Raw genomic sequence first — 22121 nt, 5'->3', positions numbered from 1 at the left:
CACAAGCAATGAGAATGGACTTGGCAGCATCACAAGAATTGTACTTAGAGAGTACACTCAAATTATTCTTAGAGATCAAGCATGGAGGATCAAAAGAGAAATGACTATAGGTATACATGGAATTGAGGAGGTAAAGGTTATAAAAATGTTGAGCATTAGAATGGCAATGATTATGAGCACACATGGAATCAGAAGTAAACATTATGGATATTCTTGGCATTAGAAGGGTTAAGGCAATGAATATTCATGGAACCAAAGAAGCAATAAGTGCAATGATACCAAATCTCAAACAAAATTAATCGATATATGAATGTGGAATTAGAGAAGCATGTAGGATGTGTGGATTTATCAAAGACCAGGATATCTAAAGTTCTTATAGATTGATAGATGATCATGATTGATACCATCATCAATTACCATGAAATCATATTATTTCACTTCTCATGTTTAGAGGATGATAAATGTTAAGGGACTTTCAGAATCAAGAGGGTTTTGAGTGTCATTCAATTAGGGCTATGGTATTATTATATAAATGGCTTATAGAGTAGCTAACTTGTGCTATGTGTGACCAACGTTTAGGTATGATGGACCAATAATTGAGTTATGTATTGGATTAAAGGAATCAAATGTACAATAAGTTATAGCTGGTAATTAAATTAGTCATCATCAAGCATAATAGATTTACCCTCCCCCACTATTATTATATGAAGGGCTATGTATAGAGGCACCTATGATTGTGAAAGGGCAAAGAGATAAAAATTGAGGTAGTAACTCTAGATCTCATAGAGGGAGATATCTTGAAGTGATTCCTTCCTTAAGGGTGTGTCTATTTCTACCTAATTTGCCATTTCAATTTTAAATATAGTCAAGATTGTGGCTAATACTACATCTTATGTCATGTATTCTTGATATTAATCTGCAAAAAAAAATTATTCAAGATGTTTGGAGCACATAAGGTAAAGTAGTAATCAATTCAGAAGTCAAATGTAGACCGTGCCATTTGAAAGTAAATGCATTCCTGAGGTGAAGCACCAAAAACCTTTGGTTTTGATAAGTAATTGCTTCTCTAGGTAGTGAAGGACCCTCTTAAGCCTTTGTACAAACAATAATATCTCCTGAAATTTAATAATAAATAAAACAAATGAAAAATATAGAATTGCTTTATCCTCGTAGAGAGACACAAATCCTATCACCATGTAGAAATTTTTCACCTCGTTTTCAAAGTAGAATATAGCTCTTTCAAATATTCATATTTTAGATTGTTATTCAAATTCCATATATTTAGATTTGAGGTGTTTTATTTAGAAAAGCTGTATTTAAATCAGAAACATGACATATTGAGAAGAAATAAAAGTTATCTATATAGTCCAATACACTAAATTTATATTGAAAAGATATAAGGAGTTAATTATTTGAATAACACACCTCAATCATACCGGTTGTCATCTTAGGATTCAAGGCTTCCTTTGGTCGAGACCTTACAAGCCCTTCAACAGAAACTACGGATTCCAATCTCAACTTCTTCGCAATTGAATGTGCCTCAGGAAATTCCTCGGGCAAGGTTGTAATCTACAACAATTGCCAATCTTCATCAATACATTGTACGAATTTGGCATAGCTGACTTCTCAAACGGAATGAGTCTCATTGCAGCATATCAAAAAATGACATTAAAGTTTGCAAAAAATTACTAGAATTTCAAATACAAAACAAAAGGATCTAATAATCTTAAATATCAATAAACAAGTATAGATAACTGAAATACATCTATCGAAAAAATGTCAAGAGATATGGAGCCATTTTATTACTTAAAAGTTATTTCATTTTACTTTGAACTATTTTATTTATTACTTACATGGAAACATAAATTTTATGTGCTGCTTATTTTGGAAATATTATGTCTATTGTTAAATATTAATATTTTGACATGTAAATGATTGTCAAATTTAAATAAAAGTTTAGAGTTTTTGTTAACCACCTCACTCCATTACACTTCACCTCTTGTTACCATTGTAAAATGCCTCTCGACATTAATAAATATAAGCATATGTTTTTCATTGATAGGATTGCAGCAAAGTTTTTTAGTTGAATGACAAAGCATTATAATTCTTGATAGTGTCAATGGAATAAAAATTTACTCAACAGTTAATATAGGTTACTAAAAGTTATCAACCTAAAAAATGCTCTTAAATGATTTACTCCTATCTGAAACTCAGAAAAACAGAGTCATGCAAGCATCAATGCAAAGCCTCAAATATTTAATTATCTAGAATCATTAGTTTGAAATCCCAAACATCACTCTAACATGATAAGAACTTCTAATTAGAAAAGCAAACCAAAAAGTCTCAAGCATCAATTCAAAGCTGAAAACCCTTTTTGAGATTGGAAAACCAAGAAAATCCTTTTTTGTTGGCTAGTCATATTGGTTGTCCTTTATGACTCTGAAGTGTGGGGAAGTAGCATGTCAAACTATAGTTGGAGATGGCTAGAAAGAATCCAGAAACATCTAATCACAAACAATCTCAAAGTTAAAACCAAGGTCCCATATGAAATTCTTTTGGCTGAAGCAAGAACTTTTCCATTAAGAACATCGACAATAACCCAGTTGATAAGTTATTTAAAGAAGGTTGAAAACATGGATAACCATCATTGGCCCAAAATGGCTGTAGAGGAGGTGCTAGACCATAGGAAGAAAACTTGGATGAAGCTGAATGACAACTGGAAGAACAAGTGGGGCATCAGTTTGCAAGAATGTCCTAACACCAATGAAGAAACAAAGAGTTAAGTGACTGAAAAATTCAGAACTGTCATGTGGGCAAAACAGATTGGGCAGAAAAAAGCATACTACATCAAAGAATTTAACCTAGCTAAGGATCATGGTAAAAAAACATATTTAGGGGCAGCTATTAAAGGAAAAACGAAGTTGTTAGTTGCACAATTGAAGATGGGTTCGCATCATCTTAAATGTGAGACTTGTTGGTTGAAGATACTCAAGGAAGCTTGGGAAGAAAGCGCTTGCATATTCTGCAATAAGGGGTGGTGGAAATGGAATGGCACTTCATCATGGTATGTACAGCTTATGAGGATATCCGTACTCAATGCAAAAATGGCTTGAAGGTTGACAACATGCACCAATTATTTAAGAAAGATAGGATTAACTAGATGGCCAACTTTCTAGAAAAAAGTAGGAGGTCCGACATCGACAAGAGTCAGAAGATAAATTAAGGATGTTTCTCTCAGTCCCATAGACTGTTTAGTCTCGTAGACATGATTAAAAGCATTCATCCATTCAAGCCCAGGATGCAAACATCAAATCCCAGTGTCCATGCCTATCAAAACCCCTTCATTATATCACTGAAGAATACTGCGGAAAAACTTGTTCTTAAGAGTTACGTTATTCCAAATGGTTATGTTTCAATTGAAAATTATAACCATTCAATTATTTCTCAAGATCTAATATCTAACCGAATAAACATAGCTGGCCATCGAAAGTCAAGATTCAAAGTTGGGAACTTCGAAAACTCTACTATCCAATCTTCAGTGACACCGTGCTACCTATTGTAGTGTTTAAATGTTGTTACAGGATTATAAACGATAGTGTTATTAGATTGTCTGGTAGCAAGTACTAAAAAACTTTCTTGGCAAATAAACGCCTATAAGCTACTGTCCATATGTCAAGCTAAAATTCAAATGGAATAGAAAACTGTGAGCTTCGGCTTGGGCTTGGGCTTGCGCTTGGTTTGTGTTTGAGCAAAGTAAAACAGGCAAAACCCAATTGAGAAGTTAGAGATAATACTAGATTGGACTAGACTAGAATAGTTGAATAGAGTGTAAATTATTGATTAAGATCACTTGAATGTTTGAATGGCCAAACCTGTTTGGTCACCTAAAATTCAAATGGGGCATACTATTGTTGGCTTAGGCTTAGTCTAGTTTGTGTTTGAGCCAAGTAAAGCAAGTGAAACCCAGTTGAAAAGTTACTGAAAATACTAGACAGGAACAGACAAGAATGATCGAGCGAAGTTTAGACCATTGGATATGTCATTCAGTTGGATGCTTGAATGGACAAATTCAATCCCCAGCTGGTAATGCAATGTCGAGGCGTGCTCAACACCATTTTGCTTGTATAAATAGAAAACATCAAGTAGAGTTTTTATGGTGAAACCTGTACTATTCCGGTATGATCCCGCAAATTGAAAAACGTAAGTGAGGAGTGAAGGCGGTGAAGAGCAACCCATCCGCAGAGCCTGACTCGCTTGCCAATGTCTTCTCCCTTCAATTCCCCACACCCCTCTTTTCTGCTCACCCATTCCATCCCCATCTCCTTCTCAATCTCCATCTCCACCTCCCTCACCTTTCCTGCTTTATACCAGCACGACCTTGTCCTCCTCCTCGTCCTCAGAGGAGAAAATGGAGTTGGAAATAGACATGATATGCTATGAAAGCACAAGGAAGTCGATGGTACTAGTGGTCTCAGAGCTACTCTCCCCGCGATTGCCATAGCTATCGCCATCTTAACTCCCTCTGCTCTCCTGCCCTCTCCCTGTAAATACAAAAATGATGATTTGCCAATCTACCCAGTAATAAATTAGACTTCTACTTCAGAGAACATGATTAAATCAGACGATGCTTCCACGCCTCATGTTCATCGTGTTAAGAGGTTATGCCATGGCCGCCAGCGGATAGGAATTTCAAACTATTACCTACCTAATATACCCAATGTAGAGACGAGAAGTGCCTATCTAGCATTTTTCCCTCGGTCTTGCATCCGGTAGTATCCATTGGCTTTATAGACCAAACAATTTGGATCGTTTGGCATACAAACCATTTTTAATTTCACTACTTATTAGTACTTGCCGTTAGTCAAATACTATAATACTATTGTAATGAGTTTTTTTTTTTTAACACTTAATTAGTTATTAACAAAATTTAATTTGAACCAATTACAAATAAGGTTTTATTTTTGTTTTTAAAAATATTTTTATTTTCTAAAGTTACTTACACAATTTTTAAGTTTACATATTATAAAAATTATTTTTTTGTATCCTTGATTGGCCAATACAACTTTTGTTCTTATAAGCAGATTTTTTGGGAAATCTAAAACAAATAATGTTCATGACAACCATTTAGGCAGGAATATGGCAGGAATATAGGTACTTAGGAGATAGGGCCGATATTTTTTATCGCTGCTCTAAAACTACTTTCGTCTTTCATCCCCTCTACCAAGCAGTGCAAATCTGTTTGAATCCAAGCATATCAATAGTTTGGTGTTAAATATTTAGATTAATTAGTTTTATTGATGTTTTTTATAAAAATATTATCATATAAAATTTATTTTATTTAATTAATATACATAAAAAACTAAAAACTCATGACAGTTAAACTTGAACTATGATCTATTATGAATTTTGTTTTTTTAAATATATATAATTTATCATATATTTATAATATTAAATAAAAAATTCATATTGAAAATTTACTTGATAACAAAATTAATATAAAACATAATAATAAATCAATTTATTATTGTAAAACGTAAAGAGAGTAGAGGTCATCTTTTATGCATATTTGCAACATTGATTGTATGGATCTAATTATAAATCATTTTAATATTTTAAAATATTATTCCTTTACCTAAAATTGCTAGGCATCTTACATCCAATATAGTTTTTCACTACTATTCAAGCTCTCAAAGAATGGCTAGACTAGTAAGTACAATAAGGTATGGTGAAAATTATATACAAAACAACACACCAAAACATATGTTGTAAAAACATTTCAAATAACAAAAACATTTTGCATAATTTATTGGTATAAATTAAGTTGTTAAAATAATTGTGTACATTCATATTCAACTTCATTTATATTTTATGATCACTTATATTGTAAATGATTATTGCTAACAATGCCAATATTCATTTCTTGCGATTCTTCAACCCTCTAATATACAACTCAAATTATTTAAGATTTCAATTACACTCAATTAAAAAATTAACAAAGGCAAGTACTCACCACTATGTGGCACTTGTTTTATTTCTGGTATCTTTAGCCTCATATACTTATATTTAGACTTAAAACTAAAATACGTATCTTTACCTATTTGAGTTTTGAATGCTCGACCATCTTACATCAATTTTGATTTTTAATTTTAATTTCATTTCACATATGTTCAAATGATTTTTTTTGTATATTAACTATAAAGATATAACAATATACATCATGGTATTCAGGTTTTAAGTAGGCAGTTTTTCAAAATAATATAACATATAAATGAGATATAGATATCGTCATGTCATATGAGCAGTTTAACAAAAAAACATAGCTAGTAACAACAATCGATTGCATATTTTATATTATATTTTCTCAAAAAACACTTGTAGCTTATTCTATTGTTGAATTTGCGGTTCTTCTACCCTAGAGGTCCATCTCAATGGCCCATCCATCCAAATGGTATGCAAGACTATTACAAAGATGTGTGCTTTGTTGTCATTGATGTCAAATAGTGTGGTCTAGATAAATTTTGGTATGGACGTCAGCAAAGTTAGGTTACAACGTTGCAGTGTTTGTAGTTATGTTTTTGGACCAAAGGTTGCTATGATTGGTTCTATGGTTTGATTGCATTGACAGTTGATATCAGTTGATGGCGAGGATAGTTGGAAGCTTTATCTTTGTGGTTCGAATATTGTTTGTTTTGGTACAAACTCTTTCATCACGTGATTGGTACATGTGTTAGGTTATGTTATTGGAGTTAGATGTAATATATATTCTCAATCTGGTGATTGTGTGTGAAGTATTCTTTTGGTTTGGTGTTGTTTGTTTAGGTTCGGCTTATGTTCTATGCACTTTATATTTTGGTCTGGTGGTATACCTTGAGTCGTAAATATGCATACACGTTACAATCTTTCTTTTGGGCCAACTTGGTGAGGATGTTTTGTTTAGGATTCATATATATTTATGATGATTTGTTGAAAAGAAACAAAGAGAGTTGTGTGAAATGTGTGTGTGGAATTCAGCAATGAGTATATGTGACTTGATGTAAGGATGTTGATATGTTTGTGGTTGCTATATCAGAAGGGTTGGCAATGAACTTTTTGTGGAACTGATGATCATGTTATTCATAAGGAAAATGTTTGTTAGTGCATTCATGTTGATCTAGAAGAGTAAGATTATGAAAATATTAGGGCTTTCAAACAGAATTATTTGGTTGACAGTTCGTAGAGGTTGAAGAGTGAATTCGACAGTCTAGGGCACAAGGGTTTGGACACTTGGAATTGTCTTTTGATGTTTGGAAATGAAGAACTTATTAGAATTGTTCTTAGCAGAATTCATGGTGAATATGTCTGGCTTGATAAACCATACTTGATTTCGAAGGGAGTGCTGCCAGTTGTGATAGGGTTATGAACGACAGGAGAAGTGTAGATGTTGAAATATGTAAAGAATGTTGAAGTGAATTGTTTGAATGGAGTGATTTTGGATGGAAGAGCGTTAAGATTAATACTATTAGGGATGTGGATGTTAGGTATGTAACAATGGGGATATCATACAAAGTTTATTACGGGAATAGAGAAGGTACTTGTGCGTCTACCAAAGTATATGTGGATTACAAGATGGTTAAGGAAAATGCAAAATATGATCTTTGTGAGATTTTATCGTGGTAGTTGTTCAATAATATCAAGATGGCAAAGAGTGAAATGTATCCGTTCTAGTATGGTTCTTTGATCTTGTGTTTAGTTTCCTATTTTTTGAATGCTTTGCTCGGTGTTGAGAATGTTTCATGAATAGGCGATATGACTGTTGGATGTCAAATTAGAGGTTACTTAGATGGATTGGATGATAGCTCAAAAATTTGTAGAAATTTCTTTCAAAAGCTCATAAGTGATTTGATTTTGAGGAATCAAATACCTCCTAAGGTTATAGGTTGGTATGAGAATGACATTGTATTTCTGGTTGATAAGGATAATTGTTTTTTGGAAGTTCTGGTTCAGACGAGAGTTTCCTGGATAACTTTGTTATACTATGAAGTTTGCAAAGATGAATGTATGAGGTTAGCAAATAAACTTTTGAAGATGCCAAAGGACCTGAATGCAAAAATGTTCTGAACGAGAGAAGAGATTCTTGGAAGGTCCAAAATAATGGAATCAGAGAAGAAAGTAAAGAAATCTAGAAGGCTATCTGCAGATACATTTGCCTCTAGTTCTAAGATTTAGAGGAGGATAAATTTAAGAGTTTTGGAGAAGAAATTTATTGAATTGGTAACTATAGACAGTGATGATGAAGAAGAAGAAGAGATGAAGGCATAATAGAAAGTTGCTTAGAGTAAGGAAGCAAAAAGGGAGTAGAATTTTGAAGAATCATCTGATGATGATGAGCTTACAGAGGAAAAGGTGCTTGAAATGATTAAATAGCCTGGTGGAGTGCAATCTATTGGTGATTTGTATCATAATTATGTTTCTTATGAGCAAGATGTCATCGAGCACTAGTACATTTGGGGCTGATTTACGGCGGCCTATTGTCAAAATTTTGATTATTTTTCATCGAACTGCCGACAAATGAAACCATCAAAAACTCGTTGTCAGTAATTCCGACGGTGCCATCTAACATCGGAATTCCGACGACATCCTCAACTCTTCCAACAGTGGCCATGATCGCTCATCTGGCCAAAGACTATCGTCGGGCATAAAGCATCCTCATCAAATGGACATCAAAATTTTGACGCTTACCAGGAACTTGCAACGACGACGATTACGACGAGCATCCGACAATAAAGTGGCGTCAGACATACAGCATCCTCGTCGAATGTTTCTTCAATTGCTGTCAAAATTTTGACGCCTGCCAGGAACTATGCACCGACGAGGATGTTGTTTGTCCGATGATCTTATTGTCGGTGCAAAGTTGGGACGATGTCAGAATTCCGACGGTGATTTTTTTTTTTTTAAATAATACGCATGCCAATTACAATGGTTCTTGTTGGTTCCCTTTTAGCATTTCCTACTAGGTGGACCCAAGTAGTTCAATTTCAAGTATACTAGGATGAATTTCAATGCCATTTGGAATCCTACATGAAGCCACGTTGATATTTTATCGATAAGACTTCCTATGCACTACTTCATACAATACAAAATTGACTTGATTCTCAAATCTCTTATTCCAAATATATCTTTAACACAACATTTTAGGAGAACAAAATCAACACAAAGTCCAAAAATTAGTAGATTCAAGAAGTATCAAGTCAAGTTCATCCTTGTGGTAGTTTGATTATGCTTGCACCCAAGAAAGACGACATATGGTGAGTCTACATTAACTCTTATGTCTCAACAAGATCTCAATGAAGAACATGTATCTCTTTCTACACATCAACAATCACTTGGGTCATCTCTAGGCACACTAAACCAAATCAACATATCATCAAGTTTCGATCCAATAAAAAAAATTGGAGAAATATATTCAAAATGTGAGGACTCTATGAATGGATGGCTATGCCTTTTGATAGCTTCTAATGCTCTTGTGACACTCGTGCTTGATAAAAAATGTTATCATTGTCTACATGGATGGCATCCTAATCTTTAACAAGATCTTAAAAGAATACATGCTACATGTTGCACAAGTACTAAATACACTTCATCAACACAAGTTGCAAGCTAACCTTGATAAATGCATTTTGGCACCACACAAAATTAACACCTTGGTTACATAATCAACCACACTTGCATTCATGTTGATCCAGAGAAAATCAAGGTGATTAAATACTAGCCTCAACTAAAGGGTGACAATGACACTTGTGACACTCGTGCTTGATTAAATAATATGTAGTCAATGACCTGTTCCCACCAAGGGTGACATCATCACACAAAATATATACATGAACTTAGCACCATCAATTGAGCATCATAAGCATTACATTTGTAATTTGATAAACAATAAATACATATGTATCATAAACATCATAAGCATCACATATGTATCATCATATATGTAATTGAGCATCATAAGCATCACATATGTGTCATCATAAACATGTAATCCATCACATATGTATCATAAATCACCATCCATCACATAGGTAATAAACAATCCACATTCTATAAATAAACACAAAGTTCAAAAAATGTCACATGTATCATCATAAACACGTAATCCATCACATATGTATTTTAAATCAACATCCATCACATAGCTAATAAACAATCCAAATTCCATAAATAAACACAAAGTTTAAAAAATGTCACATAAATAGTCACTCTCCCTATCTCCATCTCCTCAAGGTGGCATAGTTCTACTATTAGGACCTGCTAGAGGTGGAACATGAATTAAAAACATTAAAAGGTGCATCATGAATTAATTATGTAATGGCATTAGAATTCAAAACATAATGAATTAATTATCTAACCATATAAATCAAATAAATTTCTATCAAGAAATCAATATTAAATAGATAATATACTAATCGCATACCTCATACATTTCATTCATGTCATTGATCTTGTTCTTCATCCAACTCATCGTCGTGACCATCATCATCATCATCACCATCATCATCATCATCATCATCATCATCATCATCATCATCATCATCATCATCATCATCGTCGTCGTCGTCGTCGTCGTCGTCGTCGTCGTCGTCGTCGTCGTCGTCGTCGTCGTTATCGTCGTCGTCATCATCACCACCACCACCACCACCACCATCATCGTCTTCGTCATCGTCATCACCATCACCATCACCATCATCACCATCATCACCATCATCATCGTCATCATCATCATCATCATCATCATCATCATCATCATCATCATCATCGGCTTCTTCTTCTTCATCATCATCGAATAACTATCGATCATGATCATCATCTACATCATCTTCTACTTCTTCGGTATCTTCTTCTTCCATCACATTATACTTTATCGGCCTTCCTCTTGGATCATGTCTAACAAAAAGTGACCAACCCGGTTTGTGTGGAACCTCTGAGTAAAATACCTGCTCACATTGGCTTAGAAGAACATAGGGCTCATCCCCAACTGGTTCAAGTGACCTTGTATTAACCATTGTAAAACCATTATCATGTTCAATAATAGTTCTATCAGGATTATTTTTATTCAATCATAGCCTGTACCATTTGATGACGATCAAAAATAATTTGAAGGAATTAAAGTCACACTCAAGTATATCATCCAAAATCCCATAATATCGATTTTGAGACTATTGAGGATGTATTTCATTTCTCGATGAAATATTTGTCACCTCAAAGACTGCAGTTATCCCAGAATCACAAGTTTTATTCGTGTCATCCAACTTTTTGATGCAAAATTTATGACCATTGCAACACATAGCATTGTGGTGTTTGACATGCAATATGTCAAACATGTAAAATTTATTGCATCGTGAGTTGATAAACATATGGGTGATTAATAAATTTATACGTACCTGTTTATCTCTTAAACCATATGCTAAATCAATTTCCCTTTGCGTAACATTGGAATCTCCATTGCGATGAGCTTCTTTAACAAATGAAGCCACGGAATGTGCAACCATAATGTTGACAAAGTTCAATCCATACCATCATCCAATCAAGATTGTTTGCAATATACAAATATAGTGCATCCCACTTTCGACCAACTGTACAAAAAATAAATAGACGTCTTACAACTGATTTATTTTGAAGGTTAAGAATTAATTAACTACAATAACATCTTATACTTACCTCTCACTTTCCTCAATCTACCTTTCCCCATCAAGTACTCCCCTTCAAATTTGTTAATGGGGTTGGGATCCCAAATGCGATCCATGTGGATCTTTGCTGCAAACTTAGGAAAATATTTAGAAATGTACACCATAGTTTGGTATACCATATATCCCTCCACCATAGAACCCTCAGGATATGCTCTTTGTTGAACCAAAGCCTTCAAAAATTTCAAGTGCCTCTCAACCATCCACATTGACCTAGTGTGTACAGGTCCACACAATTCAATCTCCTCAACTTGGTGTATGAGGTAGTGTTCTTTTGCATTGAAAAAAAATGAAGGTAGACACTTTTGCATTTCACACATTAGATGAGGAATTTTTCTCTTCCAATATTTTATATCTTCTTTATGGATTTCTTTACATGACAACCACCTACAAGATATTCAAGATGCAAAAATATATATCACATAACAAGTAAAACAAATCGCAAATATAATATCTATACAATGAACTGAAAAAATATCACTACTTACCTCATGTATTTTCCAAGATCATATATGACTTGCTTGACATTATTGTCGAAGTGGTATGGGAGAGATAGAGGTAGAACGTACTGCAACAATTATAAAATTATCTTTTCATTTTTTTCTAACATAATACAATGAAAAGTACATGTGCAATATACGAATATATAGTAAATACAAAAGAACATGAATTACCTTAACGAAGGTATGCTAATCATGTGTTTTCATCCCTGGCCCATATTCACTTTTCTTTGATATGAGATTGTTTATGTTCGCAGCAAATCCTGTGGGAAATCAAATTTTTCATATGACTTCTTTTATAGCATTGCTTTTTTGGTCCACTAATAAACAAGGAAGGTCACTTATATTAATCTAGTCTCCATGGCTATTTGATTGAATGACATTTTTCATTGCATGATTGGATTCCTGAATGTCACTACAAATTTTGACATTTTTTTCTGTGTCACGCCTTCCATCCAATATTTTCAATAATATCTCTATTATATTCTTTCCAATATGCATAGTATCAAACAAATGCACAATTTGTAGCTGCTCATAGTAGGACAACCTACTAAATTATTGGGGATAACTTTTTAGTCCCTTAGGAAGGTGGTCATTAATGCCTTGACGACCTTCACGATCATCAATCACATCATCAGTAAACAAAACACAATAGAAAAGATTTTTTATGACATAAACCATTAGATGGAATGACATTATCTTGACGATTAATTCTATTATATTCCAACTTCCACAGGTGAGGTGTCATTCTCCATGCCTTTGATGTATTCTCTTCTTTCCCATTGAAAAGATGTTTTTCAGTATTTCGATACTTATGATTTTTGTGGAGAAAGTGCCTATACTCATCAAACACCTGCTTTACTAAATTTTTTGAATGACGAGATTTCATCTTTGGACCACAAACTAGACATGCAAATTTTCCCTTTGTTTGAAGACCTACAAGATAATGTATAATTGGATTAAATATGTTAATTTTTTTAATTATAATTATCATGCACAACTTGAACATTATAACTTACCACAAAAATGTGTTAGCCCTGGGGCATCGTGTATTGTCCATACAAGCATCGCATGGAATTGAAATTGTCTTTGTCCTATTGGTCTAGAGACGTCATACATAGTGACACCATTCCATAACTCTAGCAAATCATCGATAAGAGGCTCAATACATACATTCATATCTTTAACTTGGTACCTACCTAATCGAATGAACAAAAATATTACTTAATTATTATGACCATTTTACTGCAATATTTATAATTAAATGTAGACGACAATTAAATGATAAAATACCTAGAACAATGATTGCCAACATTATGTGCTCCCTCTTTATTGACATCCATGGAGGAATGTTATTGTTGATAACAAAATCAGGCCACACTAAGTAAATAGATCTCAGCGCTCCAAATGGATTGACACAGTCCGCTACCAATGAAAGCCTGAGATTACGAGGTTCTTCTTTAAAGTGTGGCCACTTTTCCTCTATGTCCATAAATGTTGAACCATCTGCAGGCATTCGATTAATGTCATCTCGACTTCTATTGTGTGCATGGTAATCCATAAATTGTGCCAAGCTAGTGCACTCGAATAATCGTTGCATACGTGAAATAATGGGAATATAACGAAGAACCTTGCAAGGCACCTTTTTTGTTATTTGATATGTTCGATATTTATTGATATGACATTCAGGGCATTCACTTCAAAATTCATGTTGTTTGTGATATATAATATGATCATTGGGACAAGCATCTATTGATTGATACTCCATTCTAATATCTTTCATAATGACAGATAATTCTCGGTATGAGCGAGGTAGAATATTTGATGGTGGTAACAAAAACTCACCTATCAATCTACAACAAAAAAATATAATTTGTTAATATAAAGAATATTAATGGTACATGATTCACCATTTATTAACTATAATGACATATATGACATACCTTAACATACGTGAGATTGTTATGTTGGATAAACCATTCATAACCTTCGAGTTCACCAACAACAATACAACGAAGAGAAGAGTTGTCTGGGAGCCTTTGTAAAGGGCCTCAGATGCCTTCTCGAGTAGAGGTAAATCATGAACAACATCAAGGTCATCTTTATCATCATGATCAGTTGCACCAGTACTAAATGTGTCATGGATCAATGTATTTGTACCATAATCTTCAATTGTGTTTTGTGGCTCATGATCATCACCTTCCATGGGATCATTATCTTCAGCTTCGATATTCACACCTCCATGTTCCTCCACTTCGAAAACCATATTCTTCGGGTTGTGTTGATCCATATCATGTGCTCTGGGGTGCTCAACCTATATAAAATTGATAAACATAAATAAACCATGATCATGATCTCATCATCAAGTGATTTCTTATGTATATAAATTGTTAAAATGATATAATGAAAAACTTACCAATGGATGATAATCATGTCCCCCTTCAATGTGACCATGCAGCCTACAATGTTTCTTAGTTGTTTTGGTTAGAAGTCTTCTAGTCTTTAACCTCTTACAAATTTTGCAAGGACAATAAAATTTTCCATCACTTTTTCTTTTCAAGTTAGACCACAATCTAGAAATTGTCTCCTTATTTTGTTGTTCGTTGATATTGTCTAACATAGTCTTTCTTCACAGGAAAAAAAATCAGGCTATAGAACTAGTTATATAGAAGTTGAAATGTTAGTTATGAAATCATGTTTCAGTATAATATACCAAATTAAATTACTTGAATATAGAAATTATGCAAATTGAACCAAAACCATTTAACTCTTCTTTTTCATCTCAAAACATATCTAATGGATTTGTGGTGATTTAGAGCAGGTGATATGCTAATGGCTTTGTGGTATGCAATCCTTGTATCATATCTTAAGTTGACTAATGTCTAATTGGGGTAATCCATGAGTGTCTAATGTGAATTCATTATCAATGTTGTGAAGTCATCGAGAGTATGGTGATAGTCATCCTTATAGGATCCTCTCAATACTGTCCAAATTAGTCTAAAAGGAAAGTAACTATCCATTCCCATGCTCATGCATACTTACATGACTAATTCTACCCTTGTGTATCCTAAACATTGGAGAGACCTTATTTGACTTGCCTAATCAATGTGGTTGTTGTCCTAATATGAAATACCAAGTTCTACCCTTGCCTCTGCATCAAACTTATCACATCATGTATCTTCAACAAAACACACTATTTTGATCCCAATCTTCCTCAATACCCTCAATGGAGGGGCATGTATAATGGTTTCAACATACAAAGTCAATGATCATATAGTCCATTCTTCTAGACACCCTTGGATACATTACTTGGCTTCTAGGCTTGGAAAAACTAATATGAATTGAGACAACACCATAAGGATAGGGTCAAGTATCATGGCAACTAATCATAATACGTGAAGACGGGGTTCACATCTAAGTGTTGGCTCTCAACAATGCCACACTTCCAAAATTGTCATTCTCAAGACTTCTCCTATTGGGTCAACACTCATTGATGGCCACAAGGCCAAATCAATGTATCTAGGCTTCAAACTCCTTACTCTAGGCTTGGAGGACCCTACACAAAGTCTATGAACACTCGCTTGGTATTACAATAGAAAGAGCCTTCCTCTAGAACTTTGTTTGCAACGCACACATCATTGGTAATCATTGTTATGATGGATGGTCTATTAGGACAGTAAATAAAATGCTTATTCTTTTTTCACCCTTTGAAACTACAACAAGGTATTTGACTTGGCAGGGTCCCCACACATCACTTCAACACCAAACATTAGGCAATTCAACCTTTTTCCTTCTCAATGCATTTTTTTTTGTCTTTCACTGGTTTTCTTAGTCTGATACATAGGTATATCAGACCTTTCATGGCATCATCACATGCACAAACTTCCCCATATGTCCATGTAAGTCTAATATATTAAATACATTTCACCTAGCACTATTTGGTACAGATTATTGTGTCCTATCCATATAGGATGTTTTCAAACCACACTATCATCCTTGACTCATGTGTACGAATCAAAAGTAGGGGCATGTATAATGGTTACAACATACAAAGTCAATGATCATACAGTCCATTCTTCTAGACACCCTTGGATACATTAATTGGCTTCTAGGCTTGGGAAAACTAATATGAATTGAGACAACACCATGAGGATAGGGTCAAGTATCATGGAAACTGATCATAATTTGTGAAGATAGGGTTCACACTCATTGATGATCATTTTGCAACTCACCTTGAGTCTACATGAGTTGCAAAAGCTCGTGATAAGTATGGATGGTTGTCTCCTTCCAATATGTAGTCCTTTCATATTTTAGGTTCCTACACACTATGTTGTTGTTAAGTATTGATGTAGTCTTAAGGCATCTCATTACATGTCCACACTTGGGCTTACAAACACAACTCTGTCAAAACAAAAACAATATCACTAGTAAAACTATGACTGTGATAATTAATACCCTTAGGAAAGTCATAGAAATTTAATCAATTTCATTTGGTTTTGATCCACAAACCCTTCTGAAGGTTGCATAGGGTCCCCTCACCCCTCTCTCTATCATCAACCACTTCAAAATACCAATCGCTTGGTCTTCCCACCAAATTCTTCACTCTTACTGCCTTTTACTGTCTGATACATAGAGATATCAGACTGTCCTCATGCCCAAAAATGCTCCAAATCTAATTTGGAGCCCTTCACACAACATAATATGATACATAGCATGAACACGGGTCTCCTAGTAACTATATAAGGATCTTACTAGTCCTAGATCTATGCCTTGTCTTTTTGATATGGTTCCTAGTGAGAATATATGAATCTTACTAGCTCTAAATGTCATAACTTTGTGTTTTGCATGCTCCATGAGTGTTACCAATGTTACTCATATTACTCACTTTGTACTTCCCTTTTATCTCAATATTGTAGATTGACAATATCATAAGTCTTGGGAGCTACCACCTTTCTAAACTTGTAGTCATATTGACTCTTCAATATCTTGGTGAAAGAATATTTGGTTTCTCCATATTTTCCCAAGAGTACATGAGCATAATTTCATACTCTTTCTAAGAGGGGGCTAAATGTTGCGTCATAAGTTGTATCTCTTTATAAATATACACTAGGTTTGGACTCACTTTAGTGGTTTTGCCTTATTTATGCCTAATTGTACTTAGGTTTGAGAATGTTTCCATAAATTTGGTTCATTCCCTTGTTCATGATGTTCCTAATGGCCCAATTTTATAGGAATACGGTCTTGGGAACCCTTATTTATGGAAATTGGACCTAAAGTTTGAAAGATGAATGTTGGATTCGCAAATAGTAGGAATTTCCTCTCCAAATTTGGACTTTTCCAAAAGTTCAATTTGAAAAGGTGCAAGTTGCATATAGATACAATTCTATTTCTCATTTCAAACCCCTATCAACTCCAACCCACATCTACCAATTTTTCAATCAATCAATTCAAATCAATTGAGCATAGATCTATAATCAAGGAACAAAGCATTCAAAGATACAACTTTGTTACATCAGTTATGATCAACTACATTATTTTTTTCCATGATGAAAGCATACATTAACATGTTATAGAAACATTAAGGCTTGTGTGGAACTTCATACCAAGAATTTCAAAATTGAGGTATATTTGTCAATTTCTTAATTACATTTATGTTTGGAACATATTAACACAAACTCTAATGTTATGAAGCTTCCTCTGCTAGATACCTCCCTAGAACTGGTTCAAGATGACTCTCATGCACATTTGTAAATGTGCAAGGAAACACAATAGACAAAAAAAATAGTAGAAAGGGAAGATGGTTTTCCAACTAAAGACCTTAACATAAAACATGAAAAATTCAAGTAACTATCTGGAACTACCTCATTGTTAGAGGGGTTGTGGTTGATAACTACAAAAATATTTTGGCAATGGCATCTCCTACTCTATCTTCTAATGAGAACTAGAAACGCATCAATGCTACCCGCGAAAGGTTGATCCTTTAACCGGTTAGCTCGTTCTTCGTTGTGTATGTTGTCAGATTTTCTATCTATACATACTTATTCTACCTACATGTTGTTTGTTTTTTATCCAATCTATCATAATCTCAATATCATGCTACTTGTTTGTGCAACCACATTCCTCCCAACTACACAACACTAAAGGAAAAATCAAGTGAGGAAGGATACCTCTAATTCCACTCAATCCATGAGATGAGAAGGTAAAAGACAAGGTAAATTGTGTCTTTCATGTATTTGTCTATTTGTTTTTTATTCATTTATTTTATATTTTATAGGTTTCTCTAATTGTTATGTCCAAATCTTCATTGTCAATGAATTATTTCTCTTGGAGTGACTGATACAGAAAAATTGTTCATAAATAGTCAATTAAAAACTTGGGAACTACTTCAAGAAGAATTCAATTCGAGTATTATGAGTAAAAGAACTTATTCTACATTGACTAAATATATTCAATTTATTAAACAACCCATCAAGAATGTTAATGAAAGTGACGTCATCCCTAAAATTAAGTGGGTTGATGGGATCCATCTTCTCACAATTAAAGCTAAAGGTTTGTATAATATTCTTACTCATACACAAAGCATTTTTGAGAATGTTAGCAATATTGGATAAGAAAAATGTGGTTTAAGGATACTACTAAATATTGTTGGTCTAAAACTCTTTTGGGCTTTGTTTTGGGTGTGGATAAGGTTTCTAATGTGTTTTGGCTTTTGTTGTCTACTAACATCCATTGGTTGCTATGGAAGAGAAGGAATGAGCATGTATACCAAAGGAAAGAGAGGGTTCTTACAAAGTTTATATGTAGACTCACTTTGATCTTAATTGTGAAACAAATAGCTTTCACATTAAAGCTACTGGTTGAAAGGTTCATGAATGTGATTGAAGGAGGGACTCCAATTTATAAGGAAGATGGACAAAAAGTGAACTTTTGGCCATGAGATTTAAGACAGATTGACAGGAAATTCCAGGAAGAGTGCAATTGATTTTCAAAACAAGTAGTCCAAGGATCATCAATATGAAAAGAGAAGGGATGAAGCAGTCAGGGACCTTGAAATTATACATCAGAACTATGATACAACTAGCTGGGAAAGAATTTCCCCCTCATTGGGATAGCCATTTGACTCCTATCAGGCTAGCTGAACAAAGCCAAAGGTGGATAAAGACAAGAGCAATAAGAAGGTTAACGAAGAGGGAGATGTTGAAGAGGAAGAAAAGAACTAGAAAGATCAACAAGAAGAAAATGAAGAAGATTAAGATGTGTAACCCAGTTTGATGTTTTATGTAGTTTTGGACTTGAAATTTTTTTGTGCCTTGACAATATTTTATGTTTTATGGCTTGTGGAAACTCACGATCTAGTCACTATAGTATATATTATCATGGTTTGAACTGTTTCATGTGGCTCTCTGTGATGTAATTTTTTTTTGAAGGATTACTAGTTGTGTTGTAAATGAGTGACCAACTTGGTCACTAACTATGTACCAAATCATATTTTGATATTATGTTTCGTAATAGACATACAATTCAAAAGAATAATTCATAGGAGAAATAACCAACCTAACTAAGATATACAAAATAAAAAGGAAAAATCATTCATCTGAAACTTTGATGGATCGGGAAGAATTACTACTCGTGCATGGTTACAAAAACTAGAGATGTACCTAACTCTTTGCCCCATGAGAGAGAAAGTTGCCATTACATTCACCATGCTATATCTAGAAGGGGAGGCACATGATTTGTGACATCATGGCCTAATTTATCAAGAGCACAAAGGTATAAAGATCTATAATGCCTTACAAAAAAGAATCATTGAAAGATTTGACCAAACTCTTCCCCCCAAAAAATTCAAACTAAAGAATAGGCAAAAGGGAAGCCTGGAAGACTACATTAGGAAATTCCAAAGGTTAGTTGTTATGGTTTCTAGAATAGTTGAGGACGGACTCACTTTCCTATTTATAGAAGGAATATTTGATGTCACTTGAGGTCTAGTAAGTGCCTTGGATCCAACTACACTCCAAGAGACAATCCTTAAAGCCACGCGATTGGATTCCACCCAAGCAAAGTAAAAGGATCACTCTAAGAAAATGGCATGAAGAGATAAGCACTTCTACAAGAAGGAAAAATACAAGAATATGAAACTCTGTCATGACAAATGAGAAGAACTAAGGAAGAAAGGCCTATCTTTTGATTGCAGGAAGAAATGGGAAATAGGACACACTTGTAAACAAGATGAAACACAAGAGGGAAAGATGTGTTTTTATGTGCAAATATCCATGGGCACCCAAGCATAAATGTAATGCAAGTAATCTTTGAAAAATGAACTTGTGTTATAAATGCAAAGAAAAATGGGAACTAGGACATATTTGTGGAGGCCAACTACAAAAAATAGAGGCAATATCCGATGAAGAAGCAAAAGGAAACCTGAGCAAAAAGGAAAGATATGGTGAAGGAGACCATAAGAGAATCCCATCAAAAGAAGAGGGGACAATTAACGAATGGAGTTTTGTGGAGGAACCAATCCAATAATCACAACACCCTCATAAATATGACAGAAGAAATCTCTCCATAGAACCTCAAGGTTTCATTGTTAAGTATAGAGTGAATGCATTCTACTAAATACGAATGATCTAATAATAATACATATATTGGAATGTGTATACTTCGTGCTTGGTTCATGCTCAATGTATTTTCAAGAATGATGCTTAACATCTAAGAGAATAAAAAGAAACAAGAATTTATTCAGAAGAGAACATTATGTTTAAGGTCATAGATGTGTGGCATGCTTCTAGACAATATATGGAAAGTTTGCCCTTATTTTGTCTCATGATTACAATTGATGAAGGAAAACTTGTCTTAATATTACAAACCTTGGGAGGTGGCTGATATACTGGATCATCTAAACCTAAAGTTGCTTGAGGACAAGCAAATTTGGGAGGGGAGGACTGTGATGCCTCCGATTTGAACAACTAACTGTGATGCTAAAAATGTGGTATATAGAAGACATACACATATAATGAGACAATAAAACATAATTGAAAAGCTTTATTAAAAACTAGATTAGAAATACAAACCATAAGCCTTCTTTGAAATGTCCCATTTTCCTCTATTCTTGAGGACCTTGAAGGTGTTGGATTGATAGGCTCTCAACGGAGTAATGACCTCCAAAGTGGCAACTCAAGAGTTGAGTAGCTATTTGATCATGATTGGCTATGGAGATGATATGAAATGCATGATTTAAGAAACTAGATTAACATGCTATGATTAATTAAAAATGTTAATTACTAGATGATTGAAATGAAAATTGCCTATAGTAATTATGTTAAAGATATGAATGCAAGGGATCCTTATTGCTCCAAAATGGGGGATATTTATAGGAATTCCAAGGCCAAATCTTAGGTGCCAGGAATCGACGGTCCAGATCTGATCTGAGGATATCAAGGGCCACGATTATGGAAGTTGGAGAAGAGGTTGGAGGAAGGGACACTTGTCATCTCTGTGGTGACAAGTGTCAAGGAGCCTTGCTCATGAGAGGGCAAGTGTCCATGGGATGAGACATGTGGCAAAAGTGCCATGTGTCTCAAGGAGGGAATATCCACACCATGGGAGGTTAGGATAAGGAGGTTAGAATGTGCAATATAGGATAGGGTTAGTTAGACCCAAGATTAGGTGGAATGGGCTAGGTTAGGGGATGATTAGGTTAGGTGGTTAAAAGTTAGGAGCCATGTGCTCATTTTAATTTATAAATTCAAATAATTTGAAAATGATAAATAATCTCAACAAACTTGATTTTGTTAATCTTAATTAGGGATTAGAAGAATTGATTTATATGAGGTGACATTAATTAATTTAAAATTAATTAATCAAAGGGGGATATGAAATGAACTATATAAATAAATCATGTAGA

At 34.2% G+C, this 22121-nt stretch overlaps 1 protein-coding gene across 3 annotated transcripts in view; it reads right to left on the bottom strand.

Moving 5' to 3' along the window:
• LOC131071370 (aspartate--tRNA ligase, chloroplastic/mitochondrial) overlaps positions 1-4766 on the bottom strand; it is a 126895-nt gene extending 122129 nt beyond the window's left edge. For 2 of the 3 annotated variants that reach the window (XM_058007199.2, XM_058007192.2), the window contains exons 1-2: positions 4164-4766; positions 1426-1569 (exon numbers count right to left, since the gene is read on the bottom strand). In XM_058007199.2, coding sequence (XP_057863182.2) covers positions 1426-1569; positions 4164-4511 — 492 coding nt within the window. In that variant the 5' untranslated portion in view covers positions 4512-4766. The remainder of the gene's footprint in view (positions 1-1425; positions 1570-4163) is intronic. The other variant, XM_058007185.2, reaches the window with a different exon arrangement.
• Positions 4767-22121: the final 17355 nt, after the last annotated feature.

The sequence above is a fragment of the Cryptomeria japonica genome, chromosome 1, assembly GCF_030272615.1.
Source record: "Cryptomeria japonica chromosome 1, Sugi_1.0, whole genome shotgun sequence".
Lineage (NCBI taxonomy): Eukaryota > Viridiplantae > Streptophyta > Pinopsida > Cupressales > Cupressaceae > Cryptomeria > Cryptomeria japonica.
Note: the sequence above shows the minus strand (reverse complement) of the source record. Positions and strands in the feature narration are given on the sequence as shown.